The 27,536-nt window shown below is 46.4% G+C and overlaps 1 protein-coding gene across 1 annotated transcript in view; it reads left to right on the plus strand.

Moving 5' to 3' along the window:
• The first annotated feature begins 1,747 nt into the window (after window positions 1-1,747).
• Window positions 1,748-27,536, plus strand: part of LOC101555625 (coiled-coil domain-containing protein 162) — a 60,551-nt gene continuing 34,762 nt past the window's right edge. The window contains exons 1-7 of the mRNA XM_055136650.1: window positions 1,748-1,789; window positions 7,100-7,253; window positions 10,135-10,230; window positions 11,455-11,607; window positions 18,101-18,330; window positions 19,191-19,329; window positions 20,463-20,583. Coding sequence (XP_054992625.1) covers window positions 7,155-7,253; window positions 10,135-10,230; window positions 11,455-11,607; window positions 18,101-18,330; window positions 19,191-19,329; window positions 20,463-20,583 — 838 coding nt within the window. The 5' untranslated portion in view covers window positions 1,748-1,789; window positions 7,100-7,154. The remainder of the gene's footprint in view (window positions 1,790-7,099; window positions 7,254-10,134; window positions 10,231-11,454; window positions 11,608-18,100; window positions 18,331-19,190; window positions 19,330-20,462; window positions 20,584-27,536) is intronic.

Here is a 27,536-nt window from a genome sequence, read left to right on the forward strand (position 1 = left end):
CCCCTATCCATCCAACCCCACCCCAGCCATCTGCTGCCTGCTCCCTCCCAACCTAGGTGGTTACCCTACAAAGAAAGGGAAGCCTGAGCCTTAGTGCAGCTGGTAGGGCTTTTGCCTTGAAGGCGCTGACCCAGGTTCAATTCCCATATGGTCCCCCAAACACGGCCAGGAGTGATTTATGAGTGCAGAGCCAGGAGTAACCCCTGAGCATTATCAGGTGGGAATCCATAAGGAGGACTGTAAAAGTTTAAAGGACAGAGAAGAGGGAACCTCCTTTCTGTGCCTCCATCAGCCTAGGGACATCTCTTAGGAAACCATCCTGTGATCCTGTGATTACACGTGCACAGTGACAAACACAGGAATAGGAGAAATTTTCCCATAAGGCAACCACTCCTACAAGCAGAATCTTATTTTTACATTACTCCCATCGACTCTTTGCCTGTCACAGAGTGTCACTCATGGGAGCTCTACCACTCAAGATGCCCTTTCCCCCCTCTTGTCCTTCTAGAGGTCACAGCCCTTTCCACCCCCTCACTGCTGCTTACCCAGACAGAGTGTGCTGGTTGCTCACCAGACTGACTGATATTTGTGTAAACCACGTGCCTGACACCCAACACCAGGAACTCCGGTGAGCTCACTGGAGCACGCCTCCGTGTCTGCTAGAAGTTTCGTTCAGCCCCAATGACCGGCAAAGTTACGGAGAAGTCATAAAGAGTTTTATGGTTTAGGCAGAGAGATAGTACTGGGGTTAAGGCACTTGCCTTGCTCACAGCTGATCCAGGTTCGATTCCTGGCACCCCTGGTGGTCTCCCAAGCCTGCTATGAGTGATCCCTGAGCACCACCAGGTATTGTCCATCCTTCCCCCCAAAAATCCCCACAAATAAAATGATAAGAATATTCTAGAAATACATAAACAGATAGCTATGTACTATATGTGTATTATATATATATACTTATATTTAATCCATAAACCAGAGACAAGGATGGGTAGTGAAACCCTTGATAATTAGGGTGGCAGAGGGCTCTGAGGAATGAGCGCTGGCTTGTAATTAACCATTTCAAACCCTTAATAAACGTACTCAGCTCCATTCTTCCCATTCCTTATCCTTTTCCTTTTGCATTCTATTTAGGGATTGTGGCCCTGGTAGCCTTCAAGCTTCCCACGCCCCCTCACCCTCACTCCAACAGCGTTTTCTTCTTCTGTAAAGTACAGCAAGTTTTTATCTTCCTTACGAAGGAAGGAAAGAGGGGCTGGAGTGATAGCACAGTGGGTAGGGCGTTTGCCTTGCACGCGGCCAACCCGGGTTCGATTCCCAGCATCCCATATGGTCCCCTGAGCACCGCCAGGAGTAATTCCTGAGTGCAAAGCCAGGAGTAACCCCGGTGCATTGCCAGGTGTGAACTAAAAAGCAAAAACAAAAACAAACAAACAAAAAACGAAGGAAGGAAAGATACTCAGACTTTCAGTTCTAGAGCAGAAGGCTTTGCTGGTCTTGCAAAATATAGCAAGCAAGGGACTCCACTTGGGTCAAAGGTTAGCCTTGGAGATGAAATGATGGTTCCATGCGCTCCCTAGTAGTCTTAATTTCATGTCATCGGAATAAATAAGTAAAGAAACAGATAAATAAATAAAATCCTCTATCTTCTAGGAGCTGAGCTTCAAGAGCTGCAGAAAATGATTGACAGCCTGGAGAACCCCCGCGATCCGGCGGCCGTGGCCCGGGCCCTCCTCCTCCGCAGGGAGGTGCTGTTTCTGCAGTTTGATACCGCAGTGAGGTTCCGCCTCCGGTAAGGCTGCGGCGCCCGGCGCGGGGAGAGGTTGGGAGGGGGGAGTGGGGGCAGCGAACCGTTCCCTTCCGCAGGGTGAGGGGCCAGGAGAAAGCCACTCTGGGCAAACCCAGAGCTTAAAATAGTCGCGGCAACCTGATCGCGTCCTGCAGCCGGGTGCTAGCTAAGAGCCTTCTCGCTGATACCGGGTGCGATTTCAGCCCTGGGATTGGATGCTGTGTCTGTCTACCAAGCACGGCTTCCTGCATTCCTGTATGCGGGGCATCAAGGGGAATCATCCTTACATTGGATTCCCCAAGAAACGATTCTCTAAGAGATTTTCTACATGATTATCTAAGAGAGAGGAGAGAGACAGAGAGACAGAGACAGAGAGAGAGAGAGAGAGAGAGAGAGAGAGAGAGAGAGAGAGAGAGAGAGAGAAAGAGAGAGAGAGAGAGAGAGAGAGAGTGCTTATGTTGCTGTAGTTGGACCTTCCCAGCAGTGTTGTCTTGTGAATAATTCAGAGATCTCTCCTGGTTGGGCTTAGGGGACCTTTTATTTTTTTAAACTTTAAATTTTTCATAAACTTGTTCACAGTGATTGCTTACATTCAATAGTTCAACACCAATCCCACCACCATTGCGCCATTGCACCTTCCCACCACCATTACTTTGAATGCTCCCACCACCACCCCAGCCTGCCCCTTAGGCAGATGCGAAGTAGTTTCTTGAACTTGAGTAGCTGAGCCAGTGGTGATTTGTGGGCATGACTCCCACATACCTAACTTTTGGTAATTTAATTTCTTAGGAAACTTGGTCCCAAATTGTTGGGGTCCCACACAGTGGCAATTTTGGAGTATCAGGAAGCCTGAAGGCACCATCAGTTTCCTGATTCACTTGCCCCACAGGTACAGGTTGACCTACTGGATGACATTGTGCCCCTTCAGTGGACCTTTTTGACTGGAGTCAGCCATGGGCAAGGCCAAGTCCCTAACCCCTAAGAGATGCATGTGCCTTTGAAAAGAACAGAATTTTCACAGTGCTCCTGGAGCCGATGTACTTGGAGTTAAGATAGCAAATACACACACTTCTCTCTGGTCTTATAGATACTAAATGTCTTACACATGAGACATGTTTATTGGGTGAGTTCTTCATAGCTGATGCGAAAATTAGTTTAAATTAGCAATTACAATGATTGCAGGGTAAATCACTTTTTTATGGGAAGGTCAGACTGAGGGTCTCTGCTTACCCCCACACTGTCAATATTAGTGAACTGCCCATGATTCATTTTCAGTGCATTGAGTAAGTGTGTGGGGGTTGGAGGTCACGGGCTTCCTGTGCTTACCACTTAACACCCACCTCCTCGGAGAATGGACGTTGTTAAACTCTAGCCTCTGACTGTTCTCTGCATTTTCATTTCTCAAGCATAAGGGACTCTGGACTTATGCCAATTCAACAGGACCATAAATCTGGCTAATGTGTTTTCTTTCTCTTGACAAACATCCTTAACTAAAGGGTAGCTTAGTTAAGAAAGGATGTGAAAGGTCTGACTAATCTTCACAAGGGCAACTCCTTAGCCTTCTGGACTCTGAAACCCAAGGCGAGAATGTTTAAGAAATTTACAAATAGAGGATGAAGAAATAGAACTCTACTCCAGAAGTTCTTTCTTTGTTCTTTATTTTGAGGTTTGGGATTTGGGGGCCACACTTTAGGACCCTAAGCTCCTCCCCAATCACTGCTTGGGTGGAGGTGGTGGGGGGTGTTTCTGTGCAGTGTTCAGAGGGCCAAATAGTATCAGAGATCAGTGTCAAGGCTCTCTCCCAGGCCCCTGAAGTCCACCTATGCATAGCTCATCTTGCTGTTCTTTTGGGTATATACACAAGGTGAAATACTCGTACTACATTTGCAGATGAACATAGAAGGAAGCACCCAGAGCTGCAGAAAGCAGCATTTATGAGGGGTGTAGACTTTGACTTCTTCATCCCCAACATTAGTTCTGACCTCCTTTCTTTTTTGGGGGAGGGGCACACCCAGCAGTGCTCAGGGCTCACTCCTGGCTCTGTGCTCAGGAATCACTCCTGGTATGACTCGGTGGACCACATGGGGTACTGGAGATCCCAGGACTGCCTCTTGCCTTGCATTGTCTGTTGTACTATCTCTCTAGCCCCTCTGACCTCCCTTCTAAAAAGCTCTTCAGGGTTGGTTGGTTTGGAATTTCCCAGCTAGTCCACAACAGAGCAGGAGAACCTTCACAGGTTTAACTTCACTGTTGGGCTGAGCAGTGTGGAGAGAAAAAGGGAACTCTGAAGAAAGCATGAGGAAGGAGGAAAAAGAGCAGAAAGGAAAATGCCATTCTTCCTGAGCCTTTGACTCAGTGCTGAATCTGCAAATGAGGAAAAGTCTTTAGGTAATCAAAAGGGACAGGAAGCTGGGGGAAGTTACCTACCCTCTGCCAGCTCCCCAACAGGGCAAATATAATTTTACTCCCAGGGAACTTTCTGCTGAAAGTAAACTGAAGCCCCTTCACCACACTTTTCATTTTCTTTTTTTTTTACTTTTAATTTTTGGTTTTGTTTTGGGTGTTTTTCTTTGGGGGGGGTGGTATTTGGGTCACACCTGGCGATGCACAGGGGTTACTCCTGGCTCTGCACTCAGGACTTACTCCTGGTTGTGCTCAGGGGACCATAAGGGATGCTGGGAATCGAACCAAGGTCGACCACATGCAAGACAAACACCCTCCACCCTGTACTATCGCTCCAGCCCCCACTATCATTTTTATTATTTTCATTTGAGAGTCACAGTCAATGGGAGCACAGGGGATAACATCAGCTCAGGGGTGGCTCCTAGCAGAGCTTAGGGGGGTACTACAGTGCTGGGGATCAAATCTGGATATCCTGAATACAAATGATGTGGTCCCTTTGGGGAGGTGGCACACCCAGAAATGCTCAGCGGCTCTCCCAGGTCTATGAAGTGTTCGGGGGCCCGTGTGGTGCTAGAGATCAAACCCAGACCTCAGGATGCAAAACATGGGCCTAGAGTCTTTGAATCATCTCTCTGGCCCAAGAACTAAACTCCTAACCTAGATCAGGAGAAGCAAGCTGAGTGGGAGAGGTAGGACAGTGAATAGGCTGCTTCCACTAATGTGGCCAATCTACATTTGAGCCCTGACACCACACACGGTCCCAGATCGCCAGAAATGATCCCTGAGCACAGAGCCAGGAGTAAGCCTTGAATATCACTGGGTGTGGCCCTTATCCCACAACACACACACTCACACACACACACACACACACCACACACACACACACATACACATCACACACACACCACACATACACATACACCCCCCCCCACACACACACACACAAACACACAGCAGCTGCTATCCTAAACTGAGAGGCAAGGAAGGATGGAGCTAAAGTACAAATGGGACAGCCACCCAGTGGTCCCCTACCCTCTGGCCTCTCGCTTCTTAGCGACAGGCCAGTGCTGCAGATAGCCAGTTTCAGCGATGAAGGGTGGGGAGTGGGAGTTTTACTCTGCTCCTACTGACCTGTCTCCAGCCAACTTAGGCAAGGACCTAATGGCCCTGGGTACCATGTCTGCGGGTGTAGAGTCACATTACCCAGGGCCTATCAGCCATGCATTTCTGGGCAGGCCTCCAACCTACAGGAGTTATTTATTAGCCAGCTCAATAGATGCCCGGGACAAAGCTAATGTGTCTTAGTAGGTGAATTAATCATTTGCATTAGAGACAAATAGTTGGGTGGGACTGTGGCTCTAATCAAACTTCCTATTTAGTCAGAGATTAGCGAAACTCCTTCAATAGTACCTTGAGTGCATCTAGCAAGCTGGCCTGATGAGACGCAGTCCTGCAGAAGGCATGGGCCAGGGTTATCCAATAGAGGATCCTAGTGGGTGGACACTGGGCTTCATGCACCTTATTTTCAGTATTTCAAAAGGCTTTGTAAAAAAATTACAATCCTTGTGTCTCAAGCATTGTAGGAAAATAAAAAGTCAAGTTCCATCACACACACACACACACACACACACACACACACACACACACACACACACACACACACACACACACCCTTCTTCTCTTTTTTAAAAACTCAAATCACCAGAACTAAGTGAAATAAGGAGGGCATTTTCACTGTTTTTATTTTATTTTATTTTACTTTCTGTATTTATTTTTTGCTTTTTGGGTCACACCCAGTGATGCTCAGGGGTCACTCCTGGCTCTGCAGTCAGGAATTACTCCTAGCCGTACTCAGGGGACCATATGGGATGCTGGGAACCGAACCTGGGTCAGCCGAGTGCAAGGCAAACACCCTACCCGCTGTGCTATCACTCCAGCCCCCATTTTCACTGTTTTTATAGATGAGGAATTGGATGTTCAGAGAAGCTGCATAATTCTCCCAGGATCACACAGTTGTTGCAGCAAAACTTCCATTCAGAGGTGTTGACTGCAAAGTGTTGTTTTCTTAACAAACATCCCATTTTTAATACAACTACTACTGTCAACAAGTTAGATGTGAGAAAAACAAGATCCAATCCTCTTTTAAGCTCCAGACTCTTATTATTCAACTCAGCTTTAGGTTCTGGAGAGATAGTACAGTGGGTAGAGCATTTGCCTTGCACATGGCCAATCCTGGTTCAATCCCTGGCATCCCGTATGGTTTCCTGAGCACCAGAAGTGATTCCTGAGTGCAGAGTCAAGAGTAAACCCCTAGTACCTCCAGGTGTGGCCCTAAATCCCCCAATATATATATAAAATAATAAAGGTTCATTCCATTTGAATTTGCATTCATTTGATAGAGATGAAATAAAATTAAAAATTCAGGGTCCGAGAGATAGTTCAAACGTTAAAGTACTTGACAATCCTTAGTATGTGATGTAGTCATGACCTGGTTTGATCCCCAGCACTCTGTATGGTCCTCTGAGTACTGCCAGTTGTGGCTCCTGGGCACAGAGCCAGATGTGGAGCCCCCTTTCCAAGAGATCAAGAATCCAAGTCTTCAGCCTCAGTAGTCGCATTTCAAGCTCAGCAGGAGCATGATTGTGGGTTACTGTGTTGAACTGTGAACCACGAAACCTTCCCACACTGTAAAACAGTCTAGCCTGTCCTCTTTCCTGAGGCTATGAATCATAAGACCTAAGGGCAATGATTGAAGAGAAGGGGTGAGGGAAGAGGGTGCTAAACAAAAAAATCTGTTATGACCCTAAAGTGTTCTCTCGCTGTAGTCACACTGAAGAGAGTATCGAGCTCGGCCTCAAAAGTAGCTGTTCCTAATAGAATCTCTCCCTTTCTCCTTCCATGTGTTGGCAGGACAACGTTCTTGACAGCCGGAAATGCTCCTGCCTGCCAGTCTGTCACGGACAGCATGTACCATGGGTTGCCTCCCCTGAGCAATTCTCTTAGGAAGAGCATTTTCGCTTCACAGCTCAGTCTGCCACAGCCTCTTGATCCACGGAGCCACCAGGTGTGTCTAGAGACATTCATTTGTATGCCTACACAGGGTATGGATATGGATGGGGGGGTCAAGGGATAAATATCACTTGTTCTTTGGTTTACAATTTGCAGTGGCCCTCAGAGTTTTAAAGCCTGTACTCTTGGTTGGTTCCTCACCCCCCACTTGATGTAAACATCCAGGCCCCCATGGACATCAGCTCTTCCTCATCAGGTTCTCTCAACTTCTCAACAGGCTGACAGGGGCTGTGGCTTTTCTGCTCATGACTGAAAGAAGCAACACTTGATCCCTTCCATTTATCTAGTCCTCATCGATGCTCATCCAATCGATAGATTTGGTTAGCGCTGAACTTTGGCTTTGATTTTCAATACATATCATGGAATGCAACTGAATGGAATCCTGTCCATTCTGATTGCTCCTAGCATCAAATAGATTATCTGCCTTATGTAACTGAAGAGCTGGTCCATACATCCATAGGTCAGACTTATGGGGTGTCTCAGAGCTCTGGGTCACACATTATATTAGTTATCTGCTGCTGCAAAATTAAAAATTAAGCTACAAACATGCATTGCTTCACATAGTTTCTGAGGACCAGGAACCTGGAAAAAGCTCAGTTAGATAGTTCTGGCTTGGCCTGTGAGAACAGAACCACTAAATATTTTTTTTAAAAAAAATATGTTCTATTGAGCCATGAATTATTTGATAGCACATTAGTCTACACATGTTTGATGCTTCTCAGGTTTCTTTCTGCACTTGATCTCTAGCTTCACAGCACTGTGACTGAAAAGGATGAGTAACAGAAGTATTGAATCTCAACATATGCTCAGACCTTGAGAATGCTCCATGGGTACTTGAGAATATATATTTGCTTTTCAAAAATGAAATTTTTGGTGTGTCTGTTAAGCACATAGGTTCTAATATGTTATTTGTGGTAATTGTTTACTTAGTCTTTGTTGTATAGATAATTTATTCATTGATGTAAGTGCTAAATAAAGAATCCGACTATCACAGAAAAAAAAAAGGGCGGTGGGGGGTGCTATAGTGATAGTACAACAGGTAGTGCACTTATCTGGCAAGCAGCAGGCCCAAGTTCTATTATTGGCACTACATATGGTTCCTTGAACAACACCTTCAGAAGTGATCCTTGGCCACAGAGCCAGGAGTAAATAAGCCCTGAGCACTGCCAGGTATGGAACCCCCGACCCCCGCCACACACACAATAAATAAATAAATAAAATGGTAGTTCTGACATAAAATCATCCAAAAGGCTGTGATCAAGGTGCCAACCTGGGCTATGGGCAGTGTCAAGCTCCACCAGAGAATCTACTGACAAGCCCACTCATGTGACTGTGCATGCATGGGCATGAGAAGATGAGTTTCCAAGCTTCTCCTCCTCAGGGTTTCTCCCAACTTGGCCAACAGTCTCCCCCAGAGCAAACAATTTGGGAAGCAGCAAGAGGAAGAAGCCAAGATGGAAGACCTACTCTTTTTTGTGACCTAATCACAACCATTAGAGTGAGTCCAGCCCACACTCATGGGGAAAAGAATTAAACTTCCTGTTTTGATGAGAAAAGTATCTAGAGAGTTTGGAAAACCTCACAAGCCAACCGGGGTCATTTGGAGTGGGGAGGGGTGCTGGGGGCATACCCTGCGATGCACAGGGCTTACTCCTGGCTCTGCAACTCAAGGATCACTCCTGGCGGGCTCAGAAGACTACTGGCTTGGCTCTGTGTTCACTCCAAGCCTGCCAAGAGTGATCCCTGAGTGCAGAGCCAAGAGACCATCATACGGGGTACTAGGAATTGAACCCAGGTCATTGATGTGCAAGGCAAAGGCCTTACTCACTGTACTAAAGCTCAGGTCCCAAAACTGGGTCTTTTGATTTCAAAAGACAAATGTAATGTTTTTACATTACAAAGCTAAACCACGGAATGCATGCACCACTTTTCTGATTGTTCCATGTCTCTACCTTCCTTAGCTCTAAGACAGTCACTTTTGACCCCCGTTTTGACTCCTGTAGACCCAGAAAACAGGGTTCACCTATAACTACTGGGCCTGGTTTTAGGTGGGTGTATGTTCTCCTCCTGCTTCAATCCACTCCAACTGGGGGTCTATCTACAACCAGCACGGAACCTGGAAGAATAGACCCAGGGTCTGATGAGCAGGCACTCCTATCCAAGGCTGCATGTGGCACCACAGTAAGCAGAGGAAGCAGTAGCTTTGGAGCATGATGTGGAATAGATGTTACAACCTGCAAAGCTGTAACATTGGTTTTGAATTGTTCTGTAAAGTTAGGTGTGACAAAGGACAAGACTTAAGGATTTCTCTTCAGAACACTTGTGTATGCTTACTTTTGTTGATTATAAATGTGTCCCATTTGTGTTATACTTCTCTGAAACTTCTAGCCCTGTACTGACTAGTTACACTGAAGTCTTAAATTGAAGTCTTAAGTATCCTTCATTTGTCGACACTTTCTGAAAAATCAATTTAAAAATAAAATTATTCACAGAGAGGACAAGAACTGGGGAGTTTCATGAGCCTGATCATGGCCCTGAATGCCCCGCCCCACCTTCAAGTGTGTAGCTCTTGGATAACCTGAGGTTGGCTGAGGTCATGGAGGTCATGGTGATTTTGCAGCAGTACCATTGCATCAGGTCCTATCATTGAGCATTATGTCTTGGTTTTCAGAGTACCATCAAGAATGGTCCCAGTCTCTAGAGCACTACTTGGGAGGCACACCCGCTACCTCTAAATAAGATCATCACTCTTATCCTTTAGGGCTATAAATCAAGATGAATCTATCCAAAAATAACCCAACAGTGTACAGACATCAGCTATCTTGATTGCTTGTGGACACAGTACACATTGCATGTTTGTTGTTTGTTTCTATCAGGCATTTGTGCTGTTCCCTTGGAGAACATTTCTGGAAGATGGAGGACCATTTCCGGTGATGAGTAGCAGCCCAGACACTCTAGAATTTAATATGCAGGTAAGCTAAGTGTCACAGAGAAAACAGAATACAAATGGCAAAGTACGATGTAATGGGGTCCATAGTTCAAATTATGCATACCCACTGAGTCATTTGGAAGTAGAGTGTTTGGTTCTAAGCTGTAAATTTAGTGTCACAGATGATTTGTGTTGTCTGCCTACAACAGAGGAAATGATCATCTCGGTTGGTTTCAGCCACAGTCATAGTCACCTGATGCTCCCATGATCTGGGAGAGCTGCCCTCCCTCTCCTCCTTCTCTGAGCCAACCTGCCCAGCTGGTAGCTCCCAACACTGTGACCCCTGAGGCTGCAAAGTACCATGGCTGGAAGAGGATTCTTCCACTGAGACTCAGAAGGACAATTTCTTGCTCCTCCCCTAATATTATTCATGCAAATTTTACTTTTTCATTTTTAATAGAGAATATAGACAAATATTAATAATGACATGAAGATCAATGATAAATTTGCTTCAACATAATATGGAGGTGATATGCAGGGTATAGACTGACAGTTATCAGGGTCAGTGAGTAGAGTTATCCTATTTGCTTTTAGGCTGGAAACTCTCCTTATGTTGTAAGGTTTCTAAAGTAAAATAGCAAGTAAGAATGGTTTTATAAAAATCAACTAAGGGCCTGAAAGATAGCACAGAGGTTAAAGTGTTTGCCTCGTATGGGGCTAACCAAGATTTGATTCCCAGTGTCTCATATGGTTCCCTGAGCTCCACCAGGAGTGATCCCTGAGCACAGAACCAGGAGTAAGTCCTGAGCACAGCCAGATGTGCTGCCAACACCCCCCGCCCCGTTCCCAAATCAACTGGCTAGAGACAGAGCACAGCCAGATGTGCCACCCCCCCACCACCCCAAATCAACTGGCTAGAGACAGAGAAACAGACTGAACACATACTTTGCATTGGGAGGCCTGGGTTTGATCCCCAGCACCACATGGTCTCCAGCGTACTTCTGGGATTGACACCCCCCCCCCACACACACACACACCAGCATAGAACTTTGGAGTAGCCCTCAACACCACTGGGTTTAGCACCAAACAAGCAAAAAAGGGCCTAATAAGTTCAAGGAGGACTCAGGACCAGAAATGTTACTCTGATCTTTAGGGACTGTATGATAGTTGACAGGACAGAGTTTATAAGCACAATTCTTCTTGTTTTCTCCCTTGGAATCATCAGTTAAAGACTCACCCTGAGCGGATGGCTTTGTTTGTTTTATAGCTATGCCTCTGTAGTCTGAGTGCCCATGACCTCAAGGTGGCTCATGGAGAGCTGGTGGGCATGCAGCTGCTCATGGAAGATGTCCTGAGCAGCTGCCATCTGACCACAGAGAGCGACCTGGAACAGCAAGTCACACCGGACAAAAATACACAGGTATTCTTGGACACAGTCTTCGTGGTGGGCAGTGCCAGGAAGTGCCTGTCTGGAAGCTGGCCGAGAGCCACACCTGTCCACAGCCTGGGGGGAGGCTGGGCACGACTGCTACTGCCACAGGGAACAGCCTCCGTGAAAGCTACTGCCAAGGATTTTCGGTCGTGGTAAACCCCAACCATCCCTGGTATATCCATTTCTTTGCATTTTAAAAATAGAACAAAGGCAATGGGAAGCACACTGAAACCTAGTGAAACCAATACTCCAACCGGTTGCTTTTCCTGTGAGTCATACGTTTAGGACTGAAGCAGGGGGACAGCAGGGCTGGGGGAGAGGCCCTTCTGCGGGAAACAACTCCTGCCTGACCCCTGGGTTTCCAGCACTCCCCTAGCTGGGCACCTAGACCAGCGCTCCTGCCTCTGAAGCTCTGAGGTCTCAAAGCCAATGGCACCAAGGCTGACATCACAATCTGACCTGCGTCTCTGTGCATCTGGGAAGCAGGCAAAAGTGTCCATGCACATAGAATCAGCTGGTGCCACCTTGCAGAAGCAAGCTTTCCTAAGTGCCTGTGCCAGGCACCTTGGCCTCCGAATCTCTCTCCCCAACTCATCATTGAGCCCCCTTCATCCTGGGCATCAGTGGCAATGCCCCTGGTGCCACTGGTGCCACTGGTGCCACTGCCTTGCCACTGATGCCCCAAGGTAATTTCCTGTCCCCTCCTGAGCAGACCCCTGGGAAGCCTTGACACTTCAGCCCTTCATTTTCTCTGACAGCGCAGCTATCCCTTCTCAGACTCCTTCGAAGGCCCCCAGCCAATTCCCCAAATGTAGTGATTTTCTTTCTAAGCTCAGCTCAGGGTTGCAGTTTTTACTACCCTGACTCTGCCACTTTTGTGAGACCTTTTCTTCATTAAAAAAAAAAATTCATAGGAATTCATAGGAAAAACATTCAATATGAGGACAAATTGTTGTCTTTCAAAAATACAACCTAAAGTTTCCTCCCCCTACCTCCTCAATTTGAACAGATCAAAGGACTGGGAGATATTGAGCAGGCTGAGTGCACTCTGCATGGGAAAGCCCGGGGTTCTACCCCCTCCCAGCACTACATGGTCCCTGAACACCACTGGGAATGAGCAAGAAGCATCCCCCAAGCACCTCCAGGTGTAGCCTTCCCAAACCAAAATAAACTAATTGAATAATTTTTTAAAAGCGCATTTCATTCTCCTAATATTCTTAGTAAAGTAAAAGCTCTGATTAAGTTTTTCTTCCACTCCACTTCATACAAACACCCAGGTGAAGACGTCTACTGTTATAGCTTTGGTGCCTTTCGTATGCAATGACTGGTGCAAATCTTAGTCTTTATCAGAGTCCTACGATTCCATTGTCTTGTTCCTGTTCTGTCTCAGAAACAATTTACCCCTAACTGAGCTCACAGTACTCCCATTTGCTTCTCCTCCCATCATCTCTAACCTCCAGCTGCCCAGTTGCCCAAACAAAACAAACCTGGGCACCCTCTCTATCTCATCACACAACCAGAGAGCAAAGGTTTATTGTATAGCATCGGTGCCGATGCGAGATCTGGGAAAACAGAGACTATTACATGATCTACAACTGATTGCTCAAAGATACACATGCAATGGATAAACTGGGTCACAGGCTGATGGTCATAAGACAGAGTTTATTAGGGGATAACAGTGGCTATAAAAGGGCAGAAAGGAATGCATGATGTGTGGATCACAAGAGCGGAAGAGGAAGGTAAATTCTACAGTTACCTGGGCTAGATGGGACAGAGTGTCACAAGGTGTCATGGGATTTCTATGAACTAATGCAGAGGTGGAACAATGAGCTTTACAGACACTATAGTTTCTCCTTATCTCAGACCCCAGGCCACAGGCTATTGCAGGGCCATCAGGCCATGCTAGCTGCAGGGGAATGCCTATTCCCCCGGCAACTCTCACCCCTATCAAGGGTGGGTCTTGGGGGCTTTCCCACACAAGCCCAGTAGCCCTAGATGGTCAGGGAGCTGTTCCAGCACGAACTCCAACAGTTTGAGATCCTATTATTTTACTGTTTCTCAAGTTTGTCTACTTTTCTCCATCTCTAGTTGTGGTCATCATCCAGGCTAAGATCCTGCCCTCCAACTGAATTGCCTGTGTTCGCTTTTGACTCCTTCTACTACTCCTTTTCACTAGCATACTGTGGCACTTTCCTTCTACAACTCTCCTAGAACTCCAAGTTTTGACATTAGAGTCTCAAAACTGGAAAGACTACTTTCATGTCTTTGACTCCTGCCATTGCTTCTGCTCTTGGCTTCTTCCATCTTGTCAAATGCACCAAGTGTGTTCCTCTCCTCTGCATCTCCATGCAAGCTGATCCCATAGGATGGGTGTGGGGGAAACATGTCTTTAACTTCATCATCTGATTAACACCTATGGATTCTTCAGGTTTCATCCACCAAGCCACTCTCTTCTGGACACTTTTTCATATATTCCACTCCCTGCCATATAGGGTGAAACAACTCTTCTATGTGAAACCACAGTCATGGTTTCACATAGAAGAGTCGTTTTATACTTCAAAGGCTGGAAGGAGATATCTCAGGCTGGCGTAATAATTCCATGGTGACCTTGAGGACTTAGGCTCTGCCATCTTGGGTGTATCCCCCATCTTTGGAAGATGGATGCAAGAGAAAAAAATTTAAAAAAAATTTAAAGCCTGTCCTAAAGAGGCTCTGTCTTTTCATCAAGGAGGAAACTCTTTTCCAGAAGTTTCCCAATAGATTTTCCTTGTGTCTTACTGGTTAAATCGGAGTCAGAAGCCCATTCCAGGCCACCCAGTGAGAATGGAGGTATGCTTAGATGAGCTCTCCAAATCCCACAGTTATTGGCTTTACTGAGTGTGAGCATTTGCAAAACTAGGGAGCTACCAAGAGGTAACAAGAGGTACCAAGAGGTACCAAGAAGTACCAAGAACAGCTGGGCCCTTTTGGAACCCCTGTTGGCCAGTTGAAGGCCCTGTTTCTGGTGGATTTCCCTGGCATCCACACCTTACCCTGTCTTGCTTTTCATCCTGTCTCCTGTTCCTCCTTCTGTCCTTTAAAATATTTAGAAAATTTAGACCATTCAGATTTAAGATTACCCTTAAAATGACTGTATTTACCAAGTGATTTTGCTTTCAAATTCTTATCTAGGGCTGTAGAGAGAGCTCAATGAGCTAAATGTGCCTTCAAAGGAGGCCTGGATTCAATCCCTGGCACCAAATGCTCCCCCAAGTGCTGAAAGGAAGAACCACCAAGCATAGCACCAAGAGTTGCCCCTGAGCACCACTGGTTTTGGTCCAGTCCGCCTGCCCCCTCCCATGTTTTAAATAAAATTATTATAATTTTTTTCTTTTTGGGTCATACCCGGCGATGCACAGGGGTTACTCCTGGCTCTGCAATCAGGAATTACTCCTGGCGGTGCTCAGGGAACCATATGTGATGCTGGGAATCGAACCCGGGTTGGCCACATGCAAGGCAAATGCCCTACCCACTCCAACTCCAATAAAATTAATATTAATTGGGGCCAGGAACATATCTCAGTGGTCAATTCAGGCCTTGAATGTGCAGATGCCCAAGTCTGATCCCCAGCACCACATGACATGCCCCAGCACTGCCAGATATGGCCTTGATGACCGCCAGTTCTACCAGATCCCAGCAGCTCAGCGTGGCTGGGCCTGAGCTTTGAACCCATCAAGCACAGTGGGCTGAGGATTGCAGGGAAGCGCCCCGGAGCTCCCTGAACAATATTTTTTGTTCCGTTTGGGAACAAAATATATTATTTCTTTTAATTAGCTTTAGTTGATAGTGTGTTTGATTTAAATATTCATAACCACAGGGCAGCCTGGCATTTGTACTGCCTATGGCTAAGGATGGGCCTCCTCTGATTCCAGCTGTGCCACCCATTCTCTAGGCTTTTTGATCTATATCTCTGAACCTCCAAGAACCAGAGAGACACTACACAGGTTCAGGCACTTGCCTAGCATGCCTGTGCCCATGACCATGGTTCAAATCTCAGGTACCTTGTAAGTCAGCCAGATGTGGCCCCTGAGCACAGAGCAGGTATGGCCTCTGTTCATAGCCTCTGTTCAGTGTGTATCCCTGCCTTCCACCCCAAACAAACAAAAGTCCTCCAAAGTAAAGATGATGAATTTGCTCAGGGCTTTGAAAACTTCATCCCAGAAGCTCCTCAGAGGTATCCTGGATCTTTTTGAGCAGAGAAAGTTGAGTACATGGCCTGTACTTTCTCTTTTTCCATAAAAATTGCATCTTGTGACTATTCAGACAAGATGGTTTGGGGGGACATGTGTTTGGCATCTTGGTTTGCTAAACCCCCGAATAAACCACATCATCCATGCTCTGCCTTACTCTGTTGGGAAATTACAGCCACTGTATAAGATTTCATCTGATGATAGGTTCCTAGGGATAAAACAAAACTGGAAATGTGTGGATTAGTGATTACTGAGCCTGCCTAAGGCTGCCAGCTGTCTGTAGGCGCTGGCTCCCCTGCCCCCTCCCTCTCCCTCGTCTTGCTGGCCAATTCTTCCTCTACCCAACCCTCTTCCTGGCAGTCACGCCTCTGTAGATAGGTTAACAGCACTGATCTGATCAGGTTACACCAGGTGGCAGTTCTTCCTGTTCTCCAGCAGGAAACTGGCCAGTCTAAGGTGCTATTACCTGGATGTCCTGTGAGGCCTTTCTTGTCGCTGCATCTCTATCCAGATTTGCAGTTGTCCCTACCAAGGAATTTTCCCCTGAGATGGAGGCACGGGGCCCAGGTCTCTGTTCTGTCTGTCTCTCTCTCTCTGGGGGATCCCATGGTCACTCTGCCTGCTGCTGAAGGTGAGGGACCAGAACCCCTTGTCCACATCTTCCAGGGCTCAGGGTAGCTCCTCAGCAAACACTTATTTAAGGAAGTGCCACTGAATTAAATCTGGCGAAAGAAATGAAGAGCTGAACTTAGTTTTAGAGTTAGGAATGATTGAAAATGTTGAGAATTCTCCCCTCTCCACCCCCAACCTTGCCCTAGAGGATGAAAGGAGGATGCCTTCACCAAAAATCTTCATGAGCAGTTCCAGCAGAAGTGAGTCTCAGGCACCAGTCCAGGAAGAAATTTATTGACCACGGGGTGCCCATCAGCCCGTAACCAATGCTTCTGTGCTTCTGGGTACTTTCTCTTTTCCCATATAAATTGCTTCTTGTGACCGTTCAGGCAAGACAGTTTTGGGAAACATGAATTTGCCATATTGGGTTTACTAACCCCCTGACTAAACTTCCTTTTCCTGCCTCAACACTTGTCTCTTGAAGATTGACCTTCAAGTGGTAAGCAGCCAACCTTGGGTTCAATAAGAGAATGAATGAAGAAACTGTAAAGTCTACAGCCTATTGTAAAATAAATTCAATTTCAGAGACATGTTCTCTAACTCTTCAAAGATAGGAGGGCACCAAAGAAATAATACCCAGGTTAAAACACATGTCTTACATGAGGCTGACCCCAGCTCGATCCCTCGCACCACATGGTTCCCCCAAGACTCACTGGCTTTGGTTAACTGAGAATCTCTGAGAGAGAGAGCCCCAACTACGCTGAGCATAGCTTGAGGGCACCCCATTCCCCACCCCAATATGGGAGAAGGAACAAGAGGTAAGATAAACTTCAATTTTTATTTCCTTGGGGCTGGAGTGATAGCTCAGCGGGTAGGGCGTTTGCCTTGCACGCGGCCGACCTGGGTTCGATTCCCAGCATCCCATATGGTCTCCTGAGCTCAGCCAGGGGTAATTCCTGAGTGCAGAGCCAGCAGTGACCCCTGTGCATCGTCAGGTGTGACCCAAAAGCAAAAAAAAAAAAAATTATTTCCTTAGCATAAAATGTGTAAAAGTACTAACTAAAGTTTATATTCTAGATCTAACATAATGGGAGTTAAATCTGAGTGACATTTAAGAAGGAACATTTTCCAAATAGCCAAAACCCAGAAAGTCCAACTTTTAAAAGCAGATAAAATGTTAGCAGTTGGGTAAAGGTGCTTTAGGGTTTAGGTTTTGGTTTTGTTCGACTTTGGTTTTGTGGGCACCAGGCATTGCAGGAAGGGGGGAGGGGCTGCTCCCAGCTCAGGGCTTTGGGGTGACTCCAGATGTTGCTTGGGGGGGGGACCTTGCTGTGCTGGGAGTTGAACCTAAGCCTCCTGAGTGCAAGAGCTCAGCTCCGGATGCCATGTCCCCAGAGCCCAGGGCTTATTTGCTCCTGACTCCTGCAGCATCTGGAGAGCAGACATTTCCCTCCATTCTGCAAGCTGCTACGGAAGGATGAGCGTCCTGGATACTAACTCTCCCTGTGCTGCAGACCTTCGAGCCCTGTCCCCTGGGGAGCAGAATTTGTCTCCGAGACCGCATTCTGGGAGGGAGCATGTGACAGGTTCCTCCAGGTTGCTTCATGATCAGTAGTGGGGAATCTCTTAAATGCTTTCAGCCAGACTTGTCCCGAGGACCACGACTCAGGAGCCTATTCCGAAGCAGCACAGAGACCCCAGAGCCTCGGGGTGGTTCCCACAATGCCGTGATGTCCCTGGAGGTGCTGAGATCCTTTCTGGTGTTATGGAAGCAGCTGGAGGTGCTGAAGGAGCACTGGGGCCGACTCAAGCTGCAGTGCCCTGACATCCACACAGCCTCCATCCACGAGCAATTCTCAGAGCTCTACGAGTGAGTTGCTGGGGTGGAAAATACTGCTGACACGTAGAATGTGAGGTTTAGCAAGTTTCTGCCCCTTTTTCCTACCAGCAAAATTTGATCATGATTTTGGGTAAGCCCAGCCCCACTGAGTCCAGGGGAGGTGGAGGTGGCCTTTGTCTCCCACAGCGATGCAAGGAGAAGCTGGGTTCTGCTGAATGCTGGGGCCGTTACACTGGCCACCAATAACCAGAACTGAGATGTCTTCTGGTGCTGCCACCAAGTATTTTAGGGCATAAGATCCCGGGGAGCAGCAGGTGGGGAGAGGCAGGTGCTGCAAATCCCTCTCCACTCTGCCCAACCGGATCCCAGTGCAGAGTTTCTGAGAACCTCACACATTGTAGCCCTGAATATGATAGGTGCAATAGGAGCACTAAAGTCAGCAGAACGGGTGAGAAGGTTTGGTGAGAAGGGTTTGTAACTTCAAGGCCTGCCTGGGTCAACCTAGTTGTCAGAGAAGTGGGTTGCTTCTGCCCCGTGTCTGCTACCAAACAAGCTTTCACTCAACACCCACCTACCTGCCATGCGCTCAGTGAGTTTCCAGTTCACATTGGCCGCACCCAGCAAATCTCTGTCCTGTGACTCTATTAGGGTCTGTTTTCCAGGGAACTATGAAATGAGGAAAGTTGTCACTATTTGGGAGAAGTAAAGCAAAGAGGCGAATGTGCCCAATGGGGATAGCCCTCCAGAATAAACACTGGTGAAGACATCAGCAACTCTGGTCTGTGATGAATGGGGACGTTTGTACACAATGTCAGGAAAGAGAATACAAATTAATGCCAGGGAATTTGAATGAGGGGGAAATGTTCACGGTGCCTGTCTCTCTTTCAAAGGACGGACATTCTCTACCCCAGCATGAAAGCTTTAGCGAGGCAGATGGGGCAAGAAGATGAATTTGAAGGACAGATAATGAGCAACCAGACTGTTCTTCCCCCCAGAGGAGCTTCAGAAATTGAAATTAAAACCCAGCAGGTATGCATGGCTATTTTGAATTTGGAGCTGAAATTTTGCTCTGTGGCATTTGCATGTAAGCCGACAAGATGCCCAAAGGGTCCCTTTTTTTCCTTAAAATGTGTGTAAATTGAAAGTGCTCAAAGGGATCTAAGAAATTGAAGTGTTGAAGTATGCAGACCTTTGGTGAAGCAAATAACTACCCCTCATTCACTGAATCTCCATTATCATTTTGTGATTTTCCTTAAATTAAGGGAAAGAGAAAGACAATGATAGGACACATAATTCCTAGCATCTCCACTCAAGCCTGCCTTGTGGACACAGTATACTTAAAATGGCTCCTTGTGGCTTTTTCTGAGAATTAGACAGTGCACTTTATGTCATTTATTAACTCATCAGATGTGGGACAGAAGCTCACATGGTCGTGTTCAGTGAAAAAGTCTCCCTGAAAAAAATCTCTCCCTTCTCTCTGTCTCTCTGTCTCTGTCTCTGTCTCTCTGTCTCTCTCTCTCTCTCCCTGTCTCCCTCCCTCTCACCCCCCTCTCTCTTTCCCCACTTTCTCCCCCTCCCCTGTGAGCAGGGAGGCAGATCACTGAACATCACCCGGGAATTCAGTGCCGGCATAGCCCCAGTCATAAGCCTTCTAGGGAAGGCTTCAGCAATCTGAACCTGGTCATCCTCCAATGCCTGAGGAGCACCTTCATCAGGGATAAATGTGGACAGCCCAAGCATAATGGGGAAAGTGCTTCAAGCTTATTGTACCGAGTTCTCTCTTGGTTATCTATGGCATTTTAAGACTCCCGGGGAAATTTTCTCTTGCATCTAAACCAAATTTTACACCTCAGGGCTTCTCTGATACTGAGAGTTCACAAAATTCCTGGCCGTATTTAGAAATCCCAAGATGCGTGAATTCACCTCAGGCATTATTCCCTTTACAGTATAGCAGAACTTAGCCCAAAGGTTGTTATTTTATTAATCAGAGTGGGCCAGGAAGAAACCCTAGTTGTACCCCTAGAAGCAGTGGGGAGACCCTTTACCCTCCCCCAGGTGGTATAACTGAAGGACAGGACCTGGACCTCTACCCATTTGCAGGAAATTGACTTTGGAGCATAAGCTGAATATGGAGCATGACTCTCAAATTGTCATTTTTCTAGCTTCAGAAACTTCTGGAAAATCTTGAAATTCTCATGATTCAGGAAGTATTGAGAAAAGTTAACAAAGAAATAATTCTGGTTGTCTCAGAAAAGTCCAGGGAGGAAGGTACTCTCTTTACAGGTAATGTATAATTATTTCATTACTTCACAAATAACATTTACCTGTAACTTTTCTTTCTAATTCTAAAAGAAATCCATATACCAAGACTCATGGGTTCCAGTCCAGAGATGTTTCAGGGCCCAGAAAACAATATCAAAATTACCTTTTGTACCTGGGTCCAGAGAAGTGTGCAATTAGCATTTAAGTATATTTCCTTCCTCAGAAAGGGTTTTCAAACAGAAAACATATTAACTTCAGCTTCAGCCCAGCTAATTAACAGATAACTGGAATAAAGTTGAATTAGGGGAGACATAGGAAATCTTCCCTCTTTGTATTTTATAGATATGCAAAAAAATATTGTATATTATATATAACATAGGCCAAACTCTTATACATACATATACTCTCTGAGGGAAGGCGATGAAAATTGTTTCTCTGGAAAGCTTCACAGACATGTGACTGAGCACCAACATGACCTAGAGGGGCAGACACATGTGCTTAACACTCTGCGGGCGCCATCTTGTAACTCTTCATTTTGACAGGATTTGTTACTGAGTGGAGACAAGTGAACCAAGGGAGAAGGGTCTTGGGTCCTGCAAAATTCCACCTCCTGCTGTTACCCCACCTTGCCTCAGTTACCTTCTCCCTGACTTTCTGGCACCCAACACCTCAGCTCCCAACATTCCCAGCCAGTCATCACTGCCATCTTCTGCAGCAGAGCGACCCTAGGGGGGCCACATATGTACCTTGTATGTCTGGAGACGCCACTGCAAAATCATGTGACTCACTGAGGGCAACTCTGTCACCTTTCCCCGGAGACCTGGACTATCACAGGTCACAATATTCTTCCAGTTGCCCCTCCACAAAGGTTGGGGTTCTAGAACTGTAGGAAAGGGAGGACACCTGGCTCAACTTTTTGCCTATAACCAGAGCGCAGCTGGGTATCAGTCTGGTAGCTTGTGGGCCTCATGCACACAAGCATCACAGGGTGGGTTCCCCAAGTATCCATAATGTTCAGACTCATTCAGTGAGCATCCCGTGCTCCAGAAGTGCAGCATTAAAAACATCATGCCTGGGGCTGGAGTGATAGCATAGTGGGTAGGGCATTTGCCTTGCACGTGGCCAACCCGGGTTCGATTCCCAGCATCCCATGTGGTCCCCCGAGCATGGCAGGGGGTAATTCCTGAGTGCAGAGCCAGGAGTGACCCCTGAGCATCGCTGGGTGTGACCCAAAAAGCAAACAAACAAACAAAAAACATCATTCCAAAACACAATGCCCAAAAGGGGGGGGGGGAGAGAGAGAGAGAGAGAGAGAGAGAGAGAGAGAGAGAGAGAGAGAGAAGAGGCAGGGGGGTGAGGGGTGGGGATGATGGGAGGGAAACTGGGGACACTGGTGCTGGGAAATGTACACTGGTGGAGAGATGGGTGTTGGAACACTGTATGACTTAAATCTAATCATAAATGCTGTGTAACGGTCTATCTCATAGTGATTCAATAAAAAAAAAAAAAAAGAAAGTCAAATGAAATAAATTAGAACACCATGCCGGCCCAAAAGAGATCTTGCAGAAGAAATAAAACTTTTTTTTTTGACCACTTGCAGGAGTGCTTTTTTACCTGCTTGTTGTTTATTGTTTTGTTGTTGCTGTTGTTGTTGTTTTGGGGGAAGTCTACACTCAGCAGTGCTCCAAGCTGACTCTTGGATCTGTGCTCAGGGATCACTTCTGGCAGTACTCAGGGGACCATATAGGGTGCTGGGGAGTGAACCAGTTCTGCCAGGTGCAAGGCAAGCAAGAGCCTTACCTACGGTACTATCTCTCCTGCATGATTCTTACCATGGAGCCCTGCAGATTATATATGCAGCTGGCTCCATCTGAACTATGGTTCTGCTCCTCACTCTGAGTAATTCCGTGTGAGAATCCACAACTTTTGAGCTACAGACAAGTTGTCTGACCTATAAACTAAACTATCTTTCCCTTTTGCATTGGTGCTTTGGTTGAGAGGGAGGGTTGTTGTAGAGACATTGTAATGTTTAGCATGTGACCTTGATACTCACCTAAGACATTGACCCTTAAGGCTGTATCTCTCCAGTAAGTGCATTCGGAGCAAGCGTTGGGGAGAAGGCTGTGCAAGCAGAGGCCACGGCACCCAGTGTCACCAGAGCATGGAGGGTGGTTAAGCTCCAGTTACAGAACATTTCAGGAGACAAAGAGCCCATTGTTCGTGCTGTGTTTATTGCCTCCTGGCACTCGCTTTCCGGTTCTTGGAGCAAATCCACCAGCACACAACAGGTGCAACCATATGCTGTTTGTCGGGCCTGTGATTTTCATGCCCCCTGTACTGGGGACAGGGATGGTTGGTGCTGTGAACTGCCCTGTCTGTAGGCTTAACTAAAGGCCATCAGTCCAGGGGTTGCTAGGGATGCCAAGGGAGAAGGATCACTCCTAAGATAATTAAGCTGATATTATTAAAACTTTGGCTAGAGGACACTGGAGTACAAACTCCTATTCAGATCATTTTCTTCAAAGTATTTTAAACTGAACCCTAATAGTGAGGATGCGCTGTGGTTTGGCTTCTTTTTTGGGGGTGGGGGCCGAGTGTGGGGAGAATGCATTTTTAGAGCCACACTCAGTGGTGCTGTGGGTTACTCCTACTCTGTGCACAGGAGTTACCCCTGGTGGTGCTGGGAGGATCATGCAGTTCCGGGGATTGAACCTGAGTGTCACCCATGCAATACCTGCACTCCGGACTTTAGAGCTGTGTTTCTGCCCAAGTTTCAGTTCTTCCAGCAGCCTTGGCGCCAAGGCTGGATCTCCTCCTGGACTAAGGTCCCCCAGTGCAACTGATGGAGTCCCCACTGTGAGCCAGAGGGGTCTTTCTGTGTCATTCTTCAATTTTATCTTTCAGAGGTCAAGATGGTACAGCAGGTAGGAGGGCACGTGCATTCCATGTGGCTAACCCATGTTTGAACTTTTGCACCACATATGGTTCTCTGAGCCTTACCAGGGGTGATTCCTGAGCACCATCAGGTGTCCCACTACAAAAACAATTTTTTCGGCTCCCTGAGATCTCTGTGGGCCTGGGTACTCTGAAAAAGAGGGTAGAATTGGAATTGATCCCACCCACCTTATCTCAGCAAACAGACCTACTGCTGTTTTCCATGCCAAGATCACTCTTTGCGGTTAAGGCAAGGTTGGTTGGGAGTTGGGGGGTCTCTCCACAGAGTATGAAGAACTGGGGGACAGCACAGGCTCTTGTGATCTCTTTTTGATGTTGACAACTCACAGAGTCTCCATTCATACCTGTCAGGAAGGAACCCTGGGTAGTCCACTCCCTTAACTTCTTCCCCACCCTCACTCCCCACCCCCAAGGTTTAGAGCTTATTCTTTTTCACAACTTCTGAGTTTCCAGTTTGTCGAGGAACATCTGCAAAAACATGGTGGCCACACCCAGCCCCAATGCTAGTTCTGGAGAATCCCTGAACCTTTCCAGATATACCCCAATTCACCTCCAGGACATCCCTAGAGAAGATTGAGTCCTTGTCCATCTCTGATGGTATGGCATTGAGTGATTTCTTGATTGTTTTATGACCAGACTCATTGATACTCAGGTTATTTCCTGCTCTGTGCTCTGGGTTATTCCTGACAGTGCTCAGGGAGCCACGCAGTGTAGGGTATCAAATCTGGGCCTCCCCCATGCAATTTTGAACTATCCCTCTGGCCTCACTGAGATGATTTTGGATTTGATTTATTAATTCTCTGGGTAGGTCTAAGGTTAGAAGTCTCCAGACTGGAATGCCTATAGCTCAGGGAACTGGGGGGAAAATATTGGACTTTCTGATTTGATTAAGGCTTATAGGAGGTTGTGAGTCTCTCTCCAGACGGGGGTGCTCTGCAGTGACATGAGAGATGATAACGAATAACAGCAAAGCAGCAGGGTGACCAACATACCAACTCCTGGCCACCTTCCATAGTTACATAGGAAGTCCTAGCAGAGCCTGTGTAGCATCCCAGTCCTGGGTCTTCCCATGGAACTGTCAGGTGGGTGGATAATCATCAGAAGGGGGCCCCTGGGCCTCCCAAGCACAGCATGGGAGAACCCCCACTACCTGCCACTCACTCCTCCCCGCTTAAAAAGCTGACTTAGTCACATCTTAAAAGAAACCACACAAAAACATTTTTAAAAGCCAAAGAAACTGGTGGGTCTATGGACAGACCTCCCCTCTCATTGCTCATAAACCTCACCCTTGAATCATCCTACTTTGCAGTAGTCATCAGTGGTGGCACTGGAGGTAGTTAATAAATGCATGAGCGCGTGTCTGTTAAAGGTCAGTAAATAGAACGTGCTTCCTGGAGGGAAACACACTCAGAACACTTAGAAAAGTCTGGTTCTGGCAGCACAGCTGTGGCAGTGCACCCTAGAACACAGGTTCTTCATGATTCTCACGTGGTCCTTCTTCCCCACCCCCTATCCCCTTCTCTTTTCTATGGAAGAGTCAACACTCATTGTTGGACTCTTCTGCTCTCTAGAAAACACAAGTCTCATGAGGCACTAACTTCAGGCTGCAAATATTTACCTAGTAACGTGGATCGTTGTTTGCCCCAAACCTGTTTTTGCCAGTTTCACCTGTCATTGTGCTTGGGTCACTTACTTAGGTGTTCTCTAAATCAGTGAAATAAGAGTATATATATATATATATACATATACTCATATATATATATATACTCTTATATATATATATATATAGAGAGAGAGAGAGAGAGAGAGAGCTGTTCTATAAAAAACAAATCACAATGAATAAGCCATGGTATATCCAGCCCTTGGAGTATTACTCAGCACTAAAAAGAAATTTAACCATGAAAAGACAGAGAAGAAACTGTATGTGTATGACTAACAAAAGACACTCTGAAGAAGTCCAACTCAATGACATTTGAATAAAAGGCAATAAGGACAGTGGATGGCAGGGGTTAGAGAGAAAAGAAGGATGAGTAAGCAGAACACAGGCACTGGGCGCAGGGAAACTACCTATCTGATGGATATATGAACATGCTTGTCATTATATGCTTTTCAAATCCCAAAGGCACCACAGCCAAAGTGTACCTTACTAAGAACTGGGATCTTTGGTGATATGACAAGTCAGTACAATTTCATCCATTGTAACAGATGAGCACTCTAGAGTGGGGTGCTGATAGCAGCCAGCAGGCAATAAATGAGAATTCTGTAGTTTTCAATGTATATCAATATCTACTCAATATAGGGCGTTTGCCTTGCACGCGGCCGACCCAGGTTCAAGTCCTCCACCCCTCTCAGAGAGCCCGGCAAGCTACCAAGAGTATCTCACCCGCACGGCAGAGCCTGGCAAGCTACCCGTGGTATATTTGATATGCCAAAAACAGTAACAACAACTCTCACAATGGACACGTTACTGGTGCCCACTTGAGCAAATAGATGAACAATGGGATGATAGTGCTACAGTGCTAAGCAGAATGGCTTTGAATCGAAGGCTGCTCTAAAAAAAAAAAATTAAGAATATTATTCATTGTTTCATGGTCTTTGAAGGTCTCTCTCCATTACAACAAAGCAGCAAACCAGAAAGGGCACGAGGAACTGTAGGCTGTGCACCATGCATGTGGTTTATCAAAGGACAGAGATGAGCATCAAAGAGCAGGCACACATATAAAGAACAGTGAGGCTTGAGGTTAGAACCCGGATCAATGTTAAATGTTTGCACAGTTGTTTTTGAGAGGAGGGTTGTTTACTTTGCTTTTGGTGGCACTCAGGGACCAAATCCTGGCCTCCTGCATACAAACCATGTACTCTGGCCTATAGAGCTTTCTCTCCAAGCCCCATCAGTATATTTTTAATTAAGTGAAATGCTTAAGATAGTGATGTCAGGCCAGGGAGACAACTCAAAGGACTGGAGTGCATGATTTACACGCAGGATACCCAGCTTCAATCCCCAGTACTGCATGGTCCTCTGAGCATTGCCTGGAGTGGCCCCTTAGCACTGATGGGTGCACCCTCTCTTCCCATCCAAAAAAAAAAAAAGATGAATATGTCATTTTGAACTATTCTCTTCTTTAACAGATTTCTTTGGAAACCCAAAGAAACAAATGTTTTCTAATTTCACTTTTATTGAGGTACTGTGATTTACAATACTTTCAATGACAGTTTCATGTATACATTGTTCCAACACCACACCCATCATCAAGTGTCCAGTTCCCTCTTCTAGTGTCCCCAAAACTCCTCCCATCCACTGCCTCTACCCCACCTGTAACCTCAGTAACAGACTTCTTTTGATAAACCAACTCTTCCTTAGTCTTGACTTCATTGGGTAGGATTTCTTCTCTGTTTTGCAAAGGTCAGGAAAAAGGATTTTGTCTGTTTGCTTTGATTTTGTTTTGGGGCCATGCCCAGTGACTACTCCTGGTGCTGTGTTCAGGCATCATTCCTGGCGGTGCTTGGGGGACCATATGGTGCCAGGGATTAAACCCAGACCTCTATAGTCAGCCTGTGAGCCATCTCTCTAGTTCTTGTTTGCTTTTTGTCTTTAAAAGTTTGGGAAGCTTGGGGTGAATAATGTTTAAAAGATTGCTTTGCTCCAAACCTTCTCAGAAGCTTTTGTATCCTGCTGTGCACTGTAGGTATTCAGGAGAGAGAGAGAAACAGAAAGAGACAGAGTATGTAATGTTCCTTAAATTTATTTGACCACAGAACAATTTTCTCTCTCTGGGAACATCTATTGTCAATTCAAGGAATTAGTGAACTGGAGAGCAGCTGGAGGAAGAAAGGAATACAGAATACACTTAAATCAATAAGGCTTTCAGTCCCTCTGGATGAACATAGGAAAGACAATACACAGTAATTAGCAGTTATGCATCTTCAGGTTTCCACTCTGCCTTGGCTAAGATCCGGACCTCTCAGGCACAGAGGGCTAGGGGACAAGCTAGAGAAATCCCAGCTACCAACCATGAGCT

The sequence above is a fragment of the Sorex araneus genome, chromosome 4 (assembly GCF_027595985.1).
Source record: "Sorex araneus isolate mSorAra2 chromosome 4, mSorAra2.pri, whole genome shotgun sequence".
In the NCBI taxonomy this organism is placed as follows: domain Eukaryota; kingdom Metazoa; phylum Chordata; class Mammalia; order Eulipotyphla; family Soricidae; genus Sorex; species Sorex araneus.